The sequence below is a fragment of the Magallana gigas genome, chromosome 7 (assembly GCF_963853765.1).
Source record: "Magallana gigas chromosome 7, xbMagGiga1.1, whole genome shotgun sequence".
Lineage (NCBI taxonomy): Eukaryota > Metazoa > Mollusca > Bivalvia > Ostreida > Ostreidae > Magallana > Magallana gigas.
The window spans coordinates 11,553,410-11,574,859 of NC_088859.1; the positions used below are offsets into that span (position 1 = coordinate 11,553,410).

At 34.2% G+C, this 21,450-nt stretch overlaps 1 protein-coding gene across 1 annotated transcript; it reads left to right on the forward strand.

The window, feature by feature from the left end:
- Positions 1-7,286: 7,286 nt before the first annotated feature.
- Positions 7,287-19,450, forward strand: LOC105338527 (tryparedoxin). Its single transcript, XM_011443695.4, has 3 exons — positions 7,287-7,473; positions 16,876-17,072; positions 18,287-19,450. The coding sequence occupies exons 1-3, from the start codon at positions 7,287-7,289 to the stop codon at positions 18,431-18,433; spliced, it is 531 nt and encodes a 176-aa protein (XP_011441997.3). The 3' UTR covers positions 18,434-19,450.
- Positions 19,451-21,450: the final 2,000 nt, after the last annotated feature.

A 21,450-nucleotide genomic window follows, 5' to 3' on the forward strand; every position in this document is an offset into this window, starting at 1 on the left:
CTTAAGTTTATAATCATTAGTGCTTTTTCTAACATGATGATTTTATAGTCATATCACATGTTGAGTACTGTAGTTCTCAAAATGATCCTTAACAATTATTTATAAATGAGAAATAAACCTACAAACTCTGAACCCCTTGTGAGGCCGAATAATCGTCCAGGGACAAAGTCTAAACAATTAAAAGAATCACCTGGCTGATTAGTTTCTTAGAAGAAGATTTTTAAAGATTTACACTAAATATTTCTATGTAAAAATTTGATCCCCCAACCCATTGTGGCCCCCCTACCACCGCGGTTCATGATTTTCAGAACTTTGAGTCTACAATACCTGAGGATGCTTTCACACAAATTTCAGTTTTCTTGGGCAATTGGTTTCCGAGAAGATGATTTTTAAAGATTTACTCTATATATTCTTATGTAAAACTTTGACCCCCAATTGTGCCCCTATCCCCGGGGGTCATGATTTTCACAATTTTGAATTTACACTATCTGTTTAAGCTTTCCTGGCTAATTGGTTGAATTTACACTACCTGAGGATGCTTCCACACAAGTTTCAGCCTTCCTGGCCTAATGGTTCTTAAGGTGGCTCTATACACCACTTTTTGATGACGCAGTACGCAAAAAAGTAAATCTGGAAACATGCATTTCCGGTACTGGCTGATTTAAACTGAGGTGAATTGTATGGGAACCGCTATTTTGAAAAATGTGTTAAATGAATAGATTTAATTTGATAATTGGAAAATTCATTACTTACAAGTAATGTGGTATGTGACACCTTCACGTTGTGTGGTATTATTTATCGAAATAAACAATAAAATCAAGTATAAATTTTTAAAGAGTTTCTTTAGCATCATCGATATGTTACACCGTAGCGCAGTGGGTTAGTGGGTTTACTACAAACCAGTAGGTCATGAGTTCGATTCCCGATGAGAACAATAAATTTTTTAACTTTCCAAAAATTTCTAAAACGTATTTTTTGGTTGAATACCGTGAAAGAAAATTCTAAACAGGTGAAAATATTTCAATTATAATATACTTTAATGCACATTAATATCGACACCTAACGGGGATGAGAGGGTTGCTTTGAATTTCTCTCAGGTTGGGATACATAAATCCTATTAGCCTAGTCAATGTTCCCCTTTATTTATTTGACTTAGTTTTGCACTAAAGCGAATATATTCACTTATACAGGGCAAAGTCTATAATGAAATATGCATGTATTTATCATTCCAACATTATATTTAGGAAATTTTCTTCAACTCAGAAATGAAAAGTCCCCAAGGTGTTTGGGCCTTGGGACTTAGGAACGATAACCCTTACATGAGGAACTTTCATACCAAATAAAATTTTAAATATTTTTTGTGTTTATTTGCAATTGTTTTCATTCAATTTTTTATTTCACATTTATTAAAATACATTTTCTTATAACATCAAGCAACTTTTTCAGATGATTTGTCATCAAAGTAAGAAAATATGAAAAAATATGTTTTGGGGAAATACTAAAAAAAATTGCAATAATAACATTTTTGAATGTTAAGAAGTGTTATATTTTTTTTTATGTGTCCGAAGGAAATATCCATCATATGACAAAATAATTTCTCTCAATTTGTTGATAGCTGTCTTTTTAAAAAATTTTTTACAAAAACACGAAAAAACATTAAAAAATTCTTTAAAAATACCTATAGTATCCCTATCGTCATTTTGATATTTGATAAGTATATGTTTTGTGGTCTTCTATTGAAAATTTGAATAAACTGTGGGTGTATAGAGCCACCTTAAGAAAAAGATTTTTGAAATTTTCTCAAAATTTTTAAAAATTTCTAATTATCTCCCCTTGAAAAAAGGCGTGATCCTTAATTTTCACAATTTTGAACCCCCTTTGCCAAAGGGTGTTTTTTTCCAAGTTTGGTTTTATTGGTTTAGTAGTTCTTGAGAAGAGGTTGAAAATTGGAAAATTAAGGACTACGCCTTAAGGGTGCTTTATGCCAAGTTTGGTTGTAATTGATTTAGTAGTTATTGAGAAGGGGATGAAAATGTGATGAAAAAGTTTACGAACAGACAGACGACTGACAAAATGGGACCAGAAAAGCTCACGAGCTTTCAGCTCAGATGAGCTAAAAACACCTTTCACATCATTTAGTTTAATTTAAATGGCATTTAAAAGGGGTTTTTATACATCCAAGATATCACAGATTTCTATTGTCTAAACTTCTTAATTTCGACAGTCAACAGTTCTCAAATAAATGTTATAACGAAAAAAAGTTAAAGTGCCTCTGGATCTTATTATGGGCCTTGAACTATTTCCTTGCCATAATAATGTTTGTTTGAGTTGAAACGAATAATAATATGATATACTTCTATGACTTCCTTTCGTAGAAACACATGAGTAAGTAGCTTTAATGCGAGTTAAAATCCAGAAATTCTAGTTTGAAGACACCTGTCTGTTTATGATTTTGTTGGATAACCGAACTATTCCCTGAAAACTTTTAACATATCACGTAAAAATACCAATTGGTACATATTCTCTCCGAAGGAGAAGGGGGTATTAATACTGTTTCACCCCTGTGTGTCTGTCTTTCTGTCCGTAAAAGACTTTCTGACGCATTTTTCTCAGCAATTATTTATCACAGATGCTTGAGATTTTACCACACTCTTTGCCTAGACATGCCATACGAAGGTATAAATTTGTTTACCTATCGGACGTCAACTTTCTTTTAATGACGGCTTTGTTTATTTTTTGCCTCAATTTTTGAAACAATTTTTTTTAACAAAAGTTTCTATGCGACTATTTATCGCAGATGCTTGAAATTTAAACACACTGTTTGTTTAGGCATGTCATACGCATGGAGTGTTTTGTAAAATACCTATTGGGCGTCAACTTCCTGTTAAATAGCGATCATTGCAGAAAAAAATAACATAACGCGGGCTATGTATTTTTTCTGCAATGTCGCCACCTTAATATCCCGCATGAATCTCTCAAGAAATCATTTTGTTGTTTAAATGACATTTTTTTTTCATGATTTAAAAAAATGAAAAACTTCCAAAAAGCAGAATGATAATATAGTATGTTCTTACATTGTTTTAATTACATCGCAAACGCGTTTTCATGCGTGACGGAATTTTTCTTCAATGTAGAGGTTTAAACGAGACAATGGCCTTCTATGAGGCGCCGTTTAAGTATTTAATGTGTCACTGAGTGGTATCCCCAATACCAATAGGTGATATGAATAATTCTATCTTAAAGTAGTGATTCAAAAAAATGATAAATCAATTTTTGAATAGGTTGTACCACCTGTTCGATTTGGTGACCACCTATTTAAACTGTAAAGGTGATATCTCTATTTTTTAAATACATGATATCACATACTTATATGTATGTGATAACACCCAATCGAACAGGTGGTAATGAAACGCTATTTACCAACGCTGGTAACCAGGCTGAAGCTAGCAGCCACTAACAGCAGCCATTAAGCCCGTAGAAGCTAGCAGCCAATACGGAAATTCATCAAAGTAATGAGAGTACTTGAACAGATAATTATATTTTACTCTATTATCTGCATATTTTAATTACTTTGGAATCATTAATTTTCGTGATGGCTCAATTTTCGTGGAATTCGTGGGTACCTCTCGTCCACGAATTAACAATATCCACGAATTACTAAATAAGAATTATTAAGTCATATTTCCTTTTTTAGATATAAGATAGAACACGAAATTACGTCCCCACAAACCTGTAAAATTTAGACAATCCACGAAAATTTGCCCCCACGAATGTAAATGATTCCACAGTAATATTACGAGGATATATGCATGAATAATTTCTCTGAGCATGGACAACTTCGAAGGCAGTAAAGCTCGCCTGGAAAAAATATTATTGCGTTTGTGTCTAATGAATTCAATTGAATATTGGTATTTGTCTATTCTTATGATTAAAAATTGATCCCCAAGTCTTTTACTTTTCTCCAAAAATAGCATGCATCGAAAATTAAAAAAATCCTCGTATTATTACAAAAATGGGACGGCCAGACTTCTTACATTGTGATTTTATTCTCATAAAAAAATTACCCTGAATCGAAAACCAAAAAGTTAGAAATCCAAAGATGAATTTGGGATTATTTTGTGTCAGCCATGTTTTGACGTGAACCTTGGAGAAAAATTACAAGAGACTAGTATTTAGCTCACCCGAACTTTGCATTATTTAGCATTTCACAATGGTATACGAGTGAAAAGTGGTTCATTATCTACCTTATCTTTAAAAAGTTCATCAAACGAATACCAGGGCAGTGTAGAGGACCTATGGGGCTACTATTTCCCAGTTTCAAATTTGGGATGTAGGGGTACCACCAAGTGGCTCCCAGGGGTTCTGGCTCATTTGAGGGGTTTATATCTGACTTGAGTTTGATCACAATAACTTGGTAACACTAGAAATAGGTAGAGGGCCTCAGGTGGTATCGCTAATAAGCATTAGATGGCACGTATGGCCCGCCGTTCACCCCTATATCATTGTGAAATGCTTAAATATGACAATTTCGGGTGAGCTAACTGAACCCTTGTAGGGCTCATAGGTGCCTTCTAACGCTTATTATGAATACCTCTTGAGGTCCTCTACCTAGACCTTGTGTTACCAAGTTCTTGTGGTCAATTTCAAGTGAGATATAAACCCCTGAAATGAGCCAGAACCCCTGGGAGCCACTTCGTGGTATCCCTACAGCCCAAATTTGAGACCGGGAAATAATAGCCCCATAGGTTCCCTACACTGTCCTGGTATCCGTTTGATGCACACTTCAAAGATAAAAGTCTTTCACCCCTATATCATTGTGAAATGCTTAAATATGAAAAAGTTCGGGTGAGCTAAACCGACCCTTTTTATTGTCATTGTTGTGTTTTTCTTCGAAGGTTCACGTCAAAACATGGCTGAGACCAAATAATCCCAATTTCACCTGATGACATTCGCTTGACTGCGACATGTGATAATTTTTTTTATGAGAATAAAATCACAATGCCGGTTGTTCTCTTGTCTCATATTCGTAATAATACGTTGTCTTTTTAATTTTCTATTGATGTTGTTTCCGGGGGAATGAAAATGCCCGAAGATAAAATTTTAAACACGCACATGTTCAACTTCGATGTAAACAAATTATCTTGCCACACTGGATTGGCTTGGGGTTTTCATTGTATTTGTATCGTTTTCTGCCTTAATTTGTTTTATTTTATCATGTCTTTTATATCATAATACGTTTGCATATCATTTCATATAGTTTTTCTATTTGTATCAATAAGACCACACTTAGGATAACATTATTTTCATAACTTATGACCCGTATAGATGTATTTCATTTCTATCTAACAAAGACGCATTTATAACTCTTATCCATACGAGCTTTACTGCTTCGGAAGTAGTCGTCAATGCTCGTACAAATTATTGAGCATTAATCATTTTGATATTAATTAAAATATGTCGATAATTAAGTAAAATATAATTTTCTGTTCGAGTACTCTCAGTACTTTGATGAATTTCTTTATTGGCTGCTAGCTTCTACGGGCTTAGCGGCTGCCGTTAGTGGCTGCTAGCTTCAGGCTGGTACGCTGGTAGGACCCTATTGCTGTTGTAATCATCATGAAGTCATTCATATCTTTGCATCAGTTGTCCATCAGGTACCCTGGTATTTGACAAGACATTGTTCTATACTGGTTCATTGTTTAGGGGTTCTTAACACTAACATATACTGGTATGTACAGTTCGTTTCCTTCGGATTACACAGAATTACAGTAACTAAAATTTTGCTAATTTTCTCTCAGTCACCCAATTTTGATGTCTAACAGCTGTGGTATAGAGCGCAATCTACTTCTCTGCCAGACCTGAGTTCAAAACCTGAAGGGGCTTTAACAGTGCATACATTTCTATGTTCTGATTATAGCATATTAGGGTCAAATACAGTTCAATTCTAATATTTTAAGTATAAGATTACATTTTAAATTTGATGAACATTAATATTTCAAGGTATCACATTCCACATTAGAATCAGATCCTTCGAGCTTACGTATAATAATACATGGACATCGCACGCGCCCATGGACCGAGGCCCCTAAGTCCGAGGCCCATGTAACATATACACGTACATTTATATTACTGCAGCAAACTGTGAAGAACCAAGCAGTCAGATGGTGGTTCCTTGTATTGGGGTCATTTTGCTCGCAACGGACTTAATGATGCCAAATATCATTTTACTAGACAATTAAAGTTTTTAAATAAAATGTTTTATTAATACATGTAATTATAATACACATACTGGTACTGTACCAGTTATCGGCTAAGACCAGTTATCGGCTAAAGTGAGAGTTCGGGTTTATAGCACGCGACAATCCAAGATTTTTTAATTCAGTCGTCTTTTTCGAATAAAGAAAAGTAAGTTTGCTTGAAAACTTTCTTGAATATGTTTTATACATGAGCTTAAACGATCATTGTTTACCGCTGATTTTACATCTTTGCACTTTCAGCAGTGGGGGAAGTGACGTAATAAGTTAAAAATAGAATATTACCTCTTTGTGATACGTTATTATATCCCTTCTTTGATTTGACATATAAAATCAATACATTTAACATTTATAAACAATAGGAATTCACGAATTTCCGAGAGATCCGTAGCGCAATTGAACGCCTGATTACACAATTATGTATTGAATAGTATAAGATTTGGTGTATTACCGTATGATAATTAAAGAAATATTTTATGAGTTTTGTTTATAATGTATCATGACCCCGAATACTTTAGTCTGACCTCACAAGGGGCATAATTCAAACTACATTTAGCACAGTATAAAAATATACACGAACACGGATTTTTACTATGTTATTATCACGAAGCCGATAACTGGTACAGTAAATTGTAAAAACTCAGCAAATTCGGGGCGTGCTTAAAAGCACAAAACAAGATGTTTTGGGTTCTAAATAATGATATAAACTAACAGATTGATAAATAAGGAGTTCATTTTTTAAAGTATGTCAAGTTTTATCCAAAAATATCAAGAAATAAGGAATTACGAAAAGAAAACGTTAAATTTTAGCCGATAACTGGTACAGTGCCAGTATGCCTCTTTAAAAACTTGAAATGTTCATGAATCAAAATGCGCGTTTACCGTAAATAAAGACATTCTGACAGGAAACGAGCATGTCCTCTCTACGTTGATATGACCTTAATCAATTCTTGATGATTTTCTCTTTTTTGCGTCTTCTGTCAATGTTTTCATGTTAAGAATGTGTTGATTAGGTTCATCGCGCATCAGTCAATGTCAACCTTGTTCACTGGCGACTACATTTATCAATCAGGCTTAACCGGGGGACAGCCTGAGGAATCAGACGCTAGGCTCTGTCTGGTTCCTAACATGGATGCTGCACTGTGCTCTGTGACAGAGGTCCAAGGTAAACATGGTCTGGTCAACGTCACGCAGATGTTGAAGGACACACCTGTAGTAGGTAAGTATATAAGTATGTCTGTAAGAGTTTGGAAGGTATGCACTGTCTTTTTATCTTATGCCTCAGATCTTGCTCTTTGAAATATCGTTTTGTCATCGTCGAAAATGTCAATTTGACAACTGTTTTATTCTCTCTCTTCTGAGAAGACTTTCAGGCTTTGGGGAAATAAAATAATGAAAAACAAAGCGAACAAGTTTGCCTCACGCACAGCAACAAATGTCACAGACCTTTATGAACTGTCTCACGGGTTGATTAATACTTGATAAAGAGACCGATTCCACGCCCAGGCGATGTTTGGGAGGGGGTGGTGATTGTTTGGGAGTGGGGTGATGATTGTTTGGGGGGGGGGGGGGGGTGATGATTGTTTGAGAGTGGGATGATGATTGTTTGGGAGTGGGGTTGATGATCCAGCGTGCTCGGTCCTTTATGAGACAGCAGGATGGTATTTCCTTGTGCTTCTATTTATGTAGCTATTATATCACCAGTTCTCTGCTTAATATATTTGATTGAATATTGCTTGGTAAATACGTGTAAATATATAGAAGACAAGTGCCTATAGGGTGACGCTACCCTGACGTCCCCTTTAGCATTTTAACACTTCGTCTGGAACGCAGCAAGGGGTAACCGTCGATAAATTCATGTACACTCACCGCCCTAATTTTCTCCCGCTTTTCACTTTTCTTGGATAATCTTTTTAGAACAAAATAAAAACAAATAGGTTTGGTAAACTGTTCGTTACAAATTGCATTTAATAACAGTTATTCCACAAATCGCATTTATTAACAGTTATTACACATGTATTAAAAACAATATAAGAAATCAAATACTAGTATTCCATATACCAGTACTATCCCATGTTAATTCATTGCGAAAACCCACACTGTTGCTGGGAGGGAGGGAGGGAAGGTCAAAGACACGCTACAATCTGCAATATTTTGTAACGGACGTCGCATTAAGGTGGTTCACTATACCTTATAAATAGTTTTTAAATTCAGCAGAAAATAGCTTGGTTATTAAAGATAGCATAATGCATAAGAAGTATTTGAGTCAAATATGCAAAAAAAAAATTTTTTAATAAAAAACCTATTTTGGATTTAAAAATGCATGATTTTCAAAAATTTAATTCAATAAATATGGGCAAAGCCTAGGCAGATTTGAACCCATGCAGGATCTGCGATTCACAGATGGTCCGATTATATAACTACTAAGATCTGGCTCCGATTTCACAAAAATGTTTTTACCTAAGTTTAATCTAAAATCCTAAGAATTTACTCAGATTAGATTTTAGTCATGGCGTAAATTTCGAATTTAATGGTTGGGTGTAAATAAAAAAATTACAATAAGATAATAAAATATTGTAAATTTTGTATTTATATCAACCCAGTTAATGGAAAATTTACAATATGTTACAATATGCAAATATTCAACTAAATTGATAATGGTACAAATAATTTCCCAAAATATTCAAACCCCTTTGTCTTTCTTGTGTCATATAAAGTATAAACTTTGGTGTAGTGAACTAGCTTAATCGAACACGTTTCCCCCGTAAAATTATGAATACTGTTCGCAAAAGTGCACGTGCATTTAACCGGCGGAAACTACAGCAAACTATTGATTTAACAAAAATTATTCATTAAAGGAATATGTAATACAGTAGGTGAAAGACGCCTTTCTACGACATCATTACTTCAGATTGTGATGATCATCAAGACGCTTAATTCACCGGAAATGTTTTGTACCGGAACAAGTGTTACGACGTAACAAAAACATTTTAATAATGGCCGTTTTTATTAATGCATGGGTCGACAAAAATATCCATCACGTTAATTGTAGAATTCAGTTGGAACAAAATAATTCTTCCTTTTTTCCATCTAGAAAACCATAGATACATTGATATCAAATTAACTTCTCATATAATTATTTATACATGTACATCTATTTTACATGATAGATTTTGGAAACTGATTTATGATTTACACAAATTTTAGTCCTTGTATATACATTTATCTATAGTTTTCAATGTGAGCGGAAAACAAGATACGACCAGCCGATTGCTATCTGTATATATACGTCTATGTTCTTGCGTGTCCTGATCTGTACGCTTTGTAACACAAGGAAGCTAAGTGATTTACAAGATGTATCCATTAGATCTATCCGTTACACAATATGTTTAAATAGAAGTAATGTTTCACAGAACTCTAAAGTCTGATAGGTAAATGTGACATTTTTTCATTAAAAATAATTTTTTGACGCCATTTTAACAATAAAATACTTTCTTTGGTGATTCATTCGGGATATGAAGGTAGTGACATTGCAGAAAAAATACACAACTCACGTTGGCTAACGCGCGATATTCAATTTGTCTGCACCGCTTGGTATGTCATAGGACCGACGACATCCAAAAATAAGCATTCAATGCTTAAATAGAAACAGCCAAACTGAAATCGACACGCCCTGTTTATCGATTGGTCGTAACCTGCAGCGACCTAAGAAAAATTACGGACTGCACGAAATAATCATGATGATGTCAGACTCAGAGTCTCACAGGGGACGATTTAGCTGTTTCTTTTAGCTAACCTACATATGTACATTAGCAGTAATTTAGTGAATTTTACCTATATTTTATGATAAATCTATTAATTAGTTAAGGAGTTCGGCACCTGAAATAATATTAATGTCAATTATCCGAAAACCACTTGGATATAAATATGGGGACCTAGAATGTTCTTTTATTTTATTTGTGACCAACGTCACATGCCATTCTTTGGAAATATAGGACCCCAAACAGAAATGATAATTTTCTTGAAATTTTTGCTAAAATTTGATATGGAAATTGATAATTTGAAGGAATTTAAAAAAATCATAGTTTGAACTATCATTTAGCCATGATTTAATACAGTATGAAGTTTAACGCATGTAGTGACTATAAAAGTAAAATCTAAGTCAAAGTTTAAATATTCTTACTTTACTGGTGGCTTCAAAAGCCATTACATAATGAACAAAACAACAGATGTTACAAAATTTTGGAGTAATCAAATTAAAACGCAAATAAAAAAATATAGTAATGTCATTTTTCCAAGACTTTGCATACAAATAGACATACATTTAATGTCTCATTTAAAAGTAAATCAAGTAGGGATCACATCTCAAAAATTTGAAATATAGAATGAAATAAGCTTATTTTAGGCCAAAATTGGAGTTAATTTTATCTTAACTTCTATGAAATCTATACTACTATATTAAAATAAAGAATACTGTCTTTTGTTTTATATATTTAAAACATAATTGGTACTTGAAGATTACCAATTTGTTTTTATTTTTTCTCAGTTAAGCTTCGTAATTAATAATCAACGAAAATTCCTCAAAAACTCCCGGAAATCACCTGGATTTTTTGGATTTTACAATCTTGCGCTTGCGCAATACATTCACGCTAACGGGATCTTTAGTTTACGTTTCCACAATATCACATCTGCATGAATAAATACATATACGGGTAAATTTTCATTGGACTTTTGCTATATATTCTGTTCACATATATTAATGATTTCTTATGAGAGAAAGTATAAAATAACAAATATACATTTCATCTAAGTACTTACTTTTGTCTTCGTGATGACAAAAAATATTTGATTACATGCGAAAAAGTTACACTATATTTTTTAGAGTGAAGATAGAATATGTTTTATCGTAAAAATGAATAATGTCCTACGGACCCAGTTTCACAAAGAAAATACGTGTACGTTGGTGAAAAGGTGTTAAATTCTTCCATTCTGTGGATTAAAATTTTTAGATAAAAGGTATTTGCAGTCTGAAAAAGGTTTGTTGTGATGAATTTGACTGTTATTTTCAAGGCAACTTCAGTAACTTTCTCCATAATCGTTCCGGAGCGATTCTGCAATTTTCTGCTACTTTACGGGTGTAAGGGAGGCATTCTAACTGTGGGGAGTGCCTTTCCCGAGACACAGTTAGATTTATCAAACTAAGGAAAGTGTAGTGAAATTAATTCCATATTATTGTAGGCTTATAGCTTTGTTATGCAAATTTCAATAATAAACTGTGTCGATGTACCTATTTCGTAAATGTCCGATATGCAATGTCAACCCGTGCACGCACGGGTCAAAGTCTAGTATAAACGAAATATGCCAAAATATATCGATAGAAATATCAAAATATTGTTCAAGTATGTTTTTAGAACATCATAAATATATCGTCATACACAAGCTATCAAAAAGTTTGGTCTGAAAATTAGGAAGCTAAAGTAACAGTGTTCTAAAACTAGTGAGTTATGACAATTGTTCATTTCCTTCTTGAATACCTTCCGCCACAAAATATAGTCCCTTACTAAAACTCCGTAAAGTTGTAATTTTTTAAAAACAATTTTATTCAATAAAGTTTATCTGGCATTGTAAAATATAGATATTCTACTAGAATTAATATGTGATGCAGAATTTTCAGACTAGAGGTGCCCAAAATGGCTACCAAAAACTTCAGGGGCGAACCTCTTTAAAAGAAAGATGCAAATATAAACAATATCAAAGTACTGAAAGTACTGATAGACGGAGGCATCATTTCGGAGGAAATTAAACTAATGAAAATTTATATGATTTTTTTTTTATTTAAGGAAAACAGCGCGCTTACCGCTTATCATGTTAAAATATTTGCGAAGCAGTTAAGTATTATGGCAATTTAAGGTCGCGAGGATATTTTTCAGGTTGACATCAGAGTTAGGTAGATAATATTAAAATAATTAGTGTTGTTCTCTTATTTTAACCTTATAAGCTTGTTATATTACTACTTAAAGGTGTTTATTCTTTACAAAAAAGGAAGGGGGAAATTATTTTGCGTCACAAAACAACATGGGAAAGTGTACATGTTATTAAATGCATACAACTCGAACTCGAATAATACAATGCAAACTTTTTATGTAAACATTTCTTTCTTGGGTATATTTAGTTTAAGTTGATATTATTTCCAGTGTATAGTGATTTGCAAACCCAAGGTAGAAAACGGCATATCATAGAGGTTTCCACACCTGTTCAAGACAAAAGAAAACCTCTAAATTGCAAACTATTTTGTCTAACTGTACAACACCCCCCCCCCCCTCCTTTTCTATCTTGCAGAAAGGGTTTCTTGATTAATGAGTGTCGTCGATCCAGATATTCCCTTATTATGAGAGAGAGAGAGAGAGAGAAAGAGAGAGAGAGAGCGTTTTAGGCGTAATTTTACGTACAATTATTTGAAATATACTAATATCATATATTCATAAAATTAGTATCCTCAAAAGAATATAGGACATTGTGATTGAATCCAGCATGCAGTTTCGGTCCGAGTCCACGTGTTCACCACGTATAACACAACATGCGGGGTGTATGCTCTATTGTACACGAGGTGTAGGCTTCCGAAACGAGAAAATGGCGTCGAAGGTACGATATTTGTCCAATTTATTAACTAAAGGACTTATTTTGCCAAAAAAGTATGCTTACGGAAGAAAGCATGAATCAAGGAATATAAAGACACGTTTTATTCCATTTTACATGTTCTAGTTTTCTCAAATTCCGACAGTCAGGGTGAGTTTGACCCTGACGTACGTTAATGATCAAATATCTGCACAAAGGTTCCGTTTATCGTCACTGTTTTGTTATTAACAATTACATACCATCAGTGTTTGATTATACATAAATTTTCTGTGAATAAAATCAATCGCATATAGAAATATTTGCGAAAAAGTGATGTTGTACACGGGGTGTATACAACGTGTTGTACAAGGGGTGTATACAATCGCTTTTTCTTGCAGAGACTAGTGCATAATATCAATGGAAAATGTTTAATGCTTATTTATTGGGAGTTGATTTTAATCAACTCTCCTATGCAGTTATTCAGGCAAACCGAAAATAAAACAGTGTTTGGACCCAAGCACAAATCAACACCGCTGACAATATTTAGTTCTAATCAATAAATTCGATGTAATGAGTTCTTAAGCATTGTTCTAAAAAAGTCAAGGAAACTCATTTATAGATACCTTGTAAATAGTCAGATTTTAAATGGTACAAACAATTTAGATATTTTTTTCAGTCGTACATTTTATGTATTCCTACGCCAGAGTTCAATATAGTCTCGTTCAACCAGACGCTCGACTGTCTCCGTAAATCTCCGACAAGCATAAAGTCTCTCTTGCTTGTCGGAGATTAACGGATACAGTTGAACGAGAGTACAGTTCAATTTTGTTTGGATCCATACAATTTCTCATAAGTATTTCGATTACTAATACGTAGTTTGATGGAATAATTCTTTGAATATTACACAACATGATTGATATTGGATTTTCACGAAATTCCTGTAGGATTCATATTATAAAATTGTGCGTAATTCAAATACTTACAGGAATTTACTTGCCATGCAAAATAACATATCATTGATTTTAAAATGAATAACAATCGATAAAATCAACTCCCGTCAGTACTTCAGTACTTTGATTTTGATAATGTAGCTCTTTATATTGTCTTGGATTCTAGATTATCATATATAGAGCTTGGTTAGCACAACACACGGTAGGTACAGACTTTCGACAGTGTATATTGATAAATCTTTTGATCAAATGTTTTTAATTAGTCCAAAACTGCTTTGTAGATGGAGACAGATTTAAATTGATCATACAGAGAAAGTTCATGAAGAAGAATCCTTTACATGTGAATTTTACTCAAAGTCATTAAAACACAGATCATCTTTGTATAGACACCTGAATGCTCACAAAAATGAACTGTTTAATTGCAAATCAATGCCCAAAATATTTGCCACGCGACATTATTTGAATCTTCATATTAGAAATGTCCATACAGAGCCAAGAAACTTCCTCTGTCCCCATTGTGGTCGAGCATTCCACACTTCATGTGCATTGTCAAACCATATAAGGTTTAAGCATAAGGGTGGGGGTAATGAATGTAGCATATGTGAACGTAAATTCAAAGACAATTACGGTTTAAAACGGCATTTGTCATCTCATGAAGAAAAGGCACAGCACTGCTCCATTTGCAAGAAAAACTTTAAAAACTTATAAGAACATTCGAAACATTGCACAAAGGAGAAATCAGATCAGACGTATTCTTGCCATCATTGCGACAAAAAATATGTATCGAGAAGATGCCTGAAAGTGCACATTAAAACACCCCATGAAACCACTTTTGAAGGAGTGCACTGATGCTTTTTACTAGAAGGTGTGTATTGCAGTGCAAGTTACGTGAATCAGTAAGTAATGCATATTTGTTTTTAGTTGCCTTGAAAGATATGCGCTTTGGTTTATTAAGGCAGAGTCTCCTCTTTTTCCGAGACATTTGTATACATGTTTTCTGAAACATGAATATTGAAAAGTAAACTTACAAGGTGTAAAATATAACGTTTTAATCTTTATTCATACCCATATATTGCTTGTTTATAAATAGTGATATATAATATCGTCTTCTTCTATTTTTAATTGATCAATCGTATCAATGATGGAAGTGATAGACATAATAAATATGAAACAAGCAACATATATTATCTGTTAAAGAATATGAACTGCTTTTTAAGATTTGTCAAGACTCTAGAATGTCGTTAATTCGTTATAAAAACCGATTGTATACACCCCTTGTACAACACGTTGTATACACCTCGTGTACAACATCACTTTTTCGCAAATATTTCTGTATGCGATTGATTTTTTTCACAAAAAATTTATGAATAATCAAACACTGATGGTAAGTAATTGTTAGTAACAAAACAGTGATGATAAACGGAACATTTGTCCGGATATTTGATCATTAACGAACGTCAGGGTCAAACTCACCCTGACTGTCGGAATTGTGTTGAGGTGTTTGAGAAAACTAGAACATGTAAAATGGAATAAAACATGTCTTTATATTCCTTGATTCATGCTTTCTTCCGTAAGCATACTTTTTTGGCAAAATAAGTCCTTTAGTTAATAAATTGGACAAAGATCGTACCTTCGGCACCGTTTTCTCGCTTCGGAAGCCTACACCCCGTGTACAATATAGCATACACCCCGCATGTTGTGTTATACGTGGTGGTGTTACCCCTGTTAATCAAATCAACGCGTGAGGTGCACCACGTGTTCCTTCCAAGATAAGGGAAAAAAAGTTTCGTTCTAATAGTTTTCATTTCAAGTAAGGAAAACAGAAGTATGCCTAACAATAAAGTATTCTACACAGTTTGTGATATTTTGATTTCTAGCAAAGAGAAAAAAGTATGTCTAACAATAAAGTACATGTATTCTACACTGTTTGTGATGTTTGATTTCAAGTTAAGAGAAAGGAAGCATACTTAACAATGAAGCATTATACACTGTTTGTGATGTTTGATTTAAAGATTGATATACTGTGTTTGTAAAGTTTGATTTGTATACTTCTTTTTTCTCAACAGAAATCTCTCTTAACAGAAATCAAATTAATTGATAATATGCGAACGATATACGACAGAGACAAAGAAGCACGCCATGCTTATTCATTGAATCTCATAATTATTCATTATTTCGTCCACCGCTAGATGGTGCTTAAGGAATCCTCATTATTTGACGTCACGGGCAAGACAATCACAATATATGGAGGCTGTTAAACAGCCTCCGTCTAAAAATGCTTTCTTTGATGATTCATGCGGGTTATGAAGGTAGTGATCATTGCAGGAATTTTTTTTACATAACCCGCTTACGCGGGATATGTATTTTTTCTGCAATGTCGCCACCTTCATATCCCAAATGAATCACCAGTTGCAAAGAAAGCGTTTTATTGTTTAAGTAATATCATATTTTTCAGAGATTCACCAAGGGAAAAATTATTTCGCGTATAGAAATATTAAAAAGTTATCTTACAGAAAAAGTTGTGGTGGTTGGTGTGGAGCGGGGGGGGGGGGGGGGGGGGCAGGCGGTCCTTCTGCCCCTCATCCCCAGCCATACTACTTGCATGGTTTCGCCAAATTAACATCACATTAAAGAAACTTCGAGACATCAAAAATGAAATAAAGCACAGAAAGTTATCATTCTACGTCAGAATTCTATGTCTTGCTATAAAAATCATTCGATTAACCATATATACAAGCCATCAACTATCAGCTAGCATAGCAAACACTTGATTTTGTTCCTTTTTATATTAAAGTTACCTGCATTATTATTTTCGTTCTGCTGTGCTGATCTGTTTTCAGTCCACTCCGCTCCCCATAATAAATGGGAAGTGGAGTGGACCGAAAACCTTTGGCAAGCGAAGATTGCTGTGCTGGCCTTTGTATTTTCCGTTTTAGTAGTATTGGATTACTATTGATATGCTTTGTTTCATTTTCGATTTTTTAGGGGGGGGGGGGGGGGCAAATTTCCATGCTTTATCATTCATACAAATTCATGCTTCTTATTGTCACTGATAGGTTTATACTTCTCCGCCCATTGGTGCCCGCCTTGCCGAGGATTCACCCCCACGCTGATAGAGTTCTACAAAACCATGCAGGCCAATAACCAGGGGTTGGAGGTCATCTACGTCAGTCTGGATCGAAATCGTGCCAGCTTCGATGAGTACTATGGAACCATGCCCTGGTATACCATTCCTTATGAGGACGATGCCAGAGTGAGTAGAACAGATTCAGCAATTTCCAACTGGACCACCAACTCTTGGCTATTAGGGAAGATATCTTTTGAAGAACTGACATGGCTTAATTGACCTTTTTTGGTATAGGGTCCGGTACCCTTTCGGTTGGGAATTTTTCGTCGAAAAATTGCTCTTTTGGGAAAAATAGTTTATAAACAAATATGGCTCAATACAAGTTAGCAAAAAAAACAAAAATTCCATATAAGGAGTCTCACTCAGTATAGCTACAAATTCAGCATCCTATATTTTATACTGATAACACAATACGACACAATTTTAAATTAGAATTTGGGAAAAAACAGTCAATTTTCAATTGAGAATGGGTTCTTTTACAGGACCCGTATGCAAAGGATATTATGCCCTCTGCAAAGGTGACGAGGGGGAAGGAAGTTACTAGTAATAGTTTTGCATAAAAACAATTAAGAAACGACGACTAGAACTCATTCAATAACTTTTACTTGTGCGAGTATCGCGGTCCATGGGTATTTTGATAATACCCATATAGGAAATAACGCTGCCCTTTCTTTAAAGAAGACTGGATGGTCGCGGCTATTTTTAGAGTACATTGTATATTGGTCCATTTAAGAAAAAGACCTGTCCAGTTCATTTCATTAATGACTATATTAAATTTTTATTCTTACAATGGCTGAATTAATGAAAATACAAGGAACTTTCTTTAAATATGTCTCACTCCCGGTCGTATTTTATCACCTCAAAATACTCAAAGAATGATTCCTTAATCCTTCCTAAATTTAATCTATTAAAACCAATCCCGATGATTGTTGTTAAGAACAGATTTAAAGATTTCAACATATATTTAAAATGTCCCTAAGGCTTCCTTTCCTTTAAGGAGTCAGGAGGCTCAGCTAATTAACCGTCAGTTTGGACCAGACCCTTTTCAGCAAAGAATAAATCCAAACATGTTAGCTTCAAAATTTGAACATTTTCCTTCTTCTTCTGATTCTGACTGATCTGCTTACTCTTGTGATTTTGTTTTTTTTAACTTTATATCCATGCATTTTAAATGACTCACGTTATGCCTTACATCTCTGTAAACACGACAATTTTCTAGAAAAATTGCAGCAATTAATGAATGACTGAACAGCTTGTTAACTAGAGAAAGCATTTACGGAATGAAAAAGTTGTTCTTACAACGTTAAATGCAAATCAATGTAATGCGGAGTATATTTCAGGAGAGTCTGGCAGAGAAATATGGCGTGCGAGGCATTCCTTATTTAGTGATCATCGACCAACACGGCAACATTGTAGACAAAGAAGGAAGAGGAACAGTAGAAACTGCTTCCGGTACACAACTTCCGGAAAAATGGAAGACCGTTTAAGATAAATTTATTTTTTTAGTCGAACCAGAAGTTATAATTTGTACAAGCTATACAGAAAACAATTGAATGTCGATACTTCCATGTAGGAATGCATCATGTACATGTACTAAGAATAATGAAAACTCATTACATACGACTTGATCTGTTTATATAAAACCTGTTACATGTATTTACTTACACTTTAATTTACTGCTTCTTGGTGTATCATCCATGAATACAGGTACATTGTCTAAGATTTAGCATTCCTAAGAAAAGAATAGTTTCAAAGGATCAGTTAACTGGTTAAACGATCTGGAAAACCCGGACAACGAACCAGTAAGGTTATTGAGTATATTTTTGTTAAAACTCAAACATTTAGAAAGGACTGGTGGCTGTTTATAACCTCATCGAGGTTACTAGTAATTAAACGGTTTTATGTAAATAATTCATTTTGTTGGTTTTATGTGTTGTGTGGCTTTTTAATTTTCTTTATTTTACGTGTCTTGTAAAATGCTGCATGTATATATCTATGATGCTGTGTGTGTTACATTGCCAACGCTTTCCATCATAATGTCCAATGATGTCTTTTTTCCAATTTTGATTTTTTCCCCTTCAAATTACTCACAGAATGTTTCACGTAATGTCGCAGCGCGATTTACCAGTTGCACGTTGTGACATTTTGGGATTTGGACCACAAGAGAAGAAATAAAGGGATCCCCCTCTAAAATTGTCTTCAGATACATAGATGTCAGATGTTGAGTTTAAGTTGAAGGTTTAAAAAATCACTATAGTCCTGACACTCAATACGAGACGGAGGGTGAAAACTGAAAACAGGGTGTCACTGTAATGAATAAGGGAGACAGGAAATGTTAGGTATTCTAAATCCCGCAAAAAGTGTGACAGAGCGACATAGTTTTCTTTCTTACCATCACGTTTTCGCTTCATTTGCTTATTTAGTTTTGTAATTGAAATTTCATTCCCCGTGTCTCTGCAGTTTCTCATTGTTCTCATTAGGAGAAAGTATAATTTAATTTGAACATATTTCACTGAATAAATTCAATAGGATTGGACAGGTATATAGCCTATGTATACCCTCTCCTTGTATTATAGGTCAAGTAACAAGAATTTTATAAGTATAAAGTATAATATACATATCAAATATAATCATGTATTTAAATAATAACATAAGTAAAGAGAAAGTATCTAAATGCAAGTGTTGTTAATATGATACAGACTTGTTACAAAAACCCGACCGATTTAAAGTTATCTCTATGTCACAGGATTTCCTTTAATTTAGATACTCCCGTGAATTTGAGATTGCAAAAGGAAAATACCGTCTCCAGCCTACATGTACATACCGCATAACAGCTCAAGCTTGAAAAGTCCTTGAATTCAATAATTCCTGGTTGGGAATTGAGAATTCATAGAACACTTGAGCATAGGGAGTTGTTTTTTATTATTAATATTTTTAGAACTCCACCACAATATGCTATTGAAGAATAGATAAAGCGAAGTTAATAAAAGCAATGATGGCACTACTGAGCTACATGTTTGTAACGACCTTTTCCCTACGACGTACTGTGCTGAAACTAGCATCCACTAACAATAGCCGTTAAGAAGATAGTAAAGTTGTTTATTTATTATATATTATATTGTATCAACTCCATTATAAGGGTACGTAGTCTCTATGCAAAAGCTTGTAATTGGAAAGTAGTAATTTTGTCTTCATTTCTCCATGGTAAGTGTCAACTGTCAACCTGTCCCCCGGTCGACAGTAGATTCTGTTACGGAAAGCGTCTAATGTCAACTGAGGAATGGTGTTGACAGTTTACACTTTCCATGAAAAGTTGCCAACCGCCAACCTGTCCCTCAATCGACAAAATACTGTTCTTGAATGTGTCAGCTGTCAACCGTCGACCTGTCACCTGGTCGACAGTAGATTATGTTATTGAAAATGTCAACTTTCAACAGTCGACTTGTTCCCTGGTCGACATCAGAACATAGATGTGGAAATATCATCGAATCATATATATGTATGTGATGTAAGAACATCGGGTGAGCTTGTCAGAGGCGTATTTGCTACCATTTTCCAAATATCTTTTCTTGGGATGCATATAACATCTCTTTTGAAAAATGTTTAATTGACATTTGCAGATTTTCATTAATAAAAAAACCACGTGCACGGTTTTGCAAGTCTGAAAAATACAGCGGGGGTGCAAAACGTCCTTAACTATGAGTTGTAGAAACCCGTTTTTGAATTACTGGGTGGTAATCAACCAATCATTTGAAATTTTGCAATTTCTCAGAATCTCAAAAAAACTTTGCCTTAAGTTAATAAAAATGCCAGAGTTACAATTATAGTTATTTAGACATAGATTTACCCGACATAAAAGTCATTATGAGATATTTATAGTTAAAAAGATGGGTCTCTGAAGATAACCCTCACCCCTCTAAAAAAAAAACCGCTCCAATTACCATACACCTGAACATTCCCGAACTCCATTTTCTAAGAAACGTGAACTTCCTGGAATATACTTTTGTATATACATTGCGTAAGAAAATGTTCCCATCCTATTTTTTGTAAAAAAAAAAAAAAAAAAAAAGTTAATGCATCGAATTTTTGTTCTTAGAATCTTTTTTGACTTAGCTGCAGCCACTCTTAGTTCCATTTCTCTTTAAATATTTGAAAAATTTATATTAGATTATACGAAATATGGAATTTCTATCCTTACTTAATATAGTCACTCATTTTCATTGTGAAGGATCTGAAAAATCCATTTGGCAAATAACAAAATCGGGAAACTTTCGGGAAAATGGGGGAAGGGATAGAAACCAAACAACATTCTGCTGTGCAATTTTTTGTTTATTTTGACATTACTAATGCCCAGGAATTTTCACATATTAAATACTTTGTCTACAGGCACGTACATATGTAGCGTCGGAAGGGGGAGGGTTTGGGGTGGTCAGGGGGGATCCCCCCACCCTTGTTGCATCAAACATATTTCTCAGTTATTAGGATAAGATGTAAAAATTGAAGT

Coding starts and splice junctions, on each gene's coding strand:
- LOC105338527 (XM_011443695.4), top strand. CDS start 7,287: ATGTCAACCTTGTTCACTGGCGACTACATTTATCAATCAGGCTTAACC. Junction 7,474..16,875: donor GAAGGACACACCTGTAGTAG/GTAAGTATATAA, acceptor TGTCACTGATAG/GTTTATACTTCTCCGCCCAT. Junction 17,073..18,286: donor CTTATGAGGACGATGCCAGA/GTGAGTAGAACA, acceptor AGTATATTTCAG/GAGAGTCTGGCAGAGAAATA.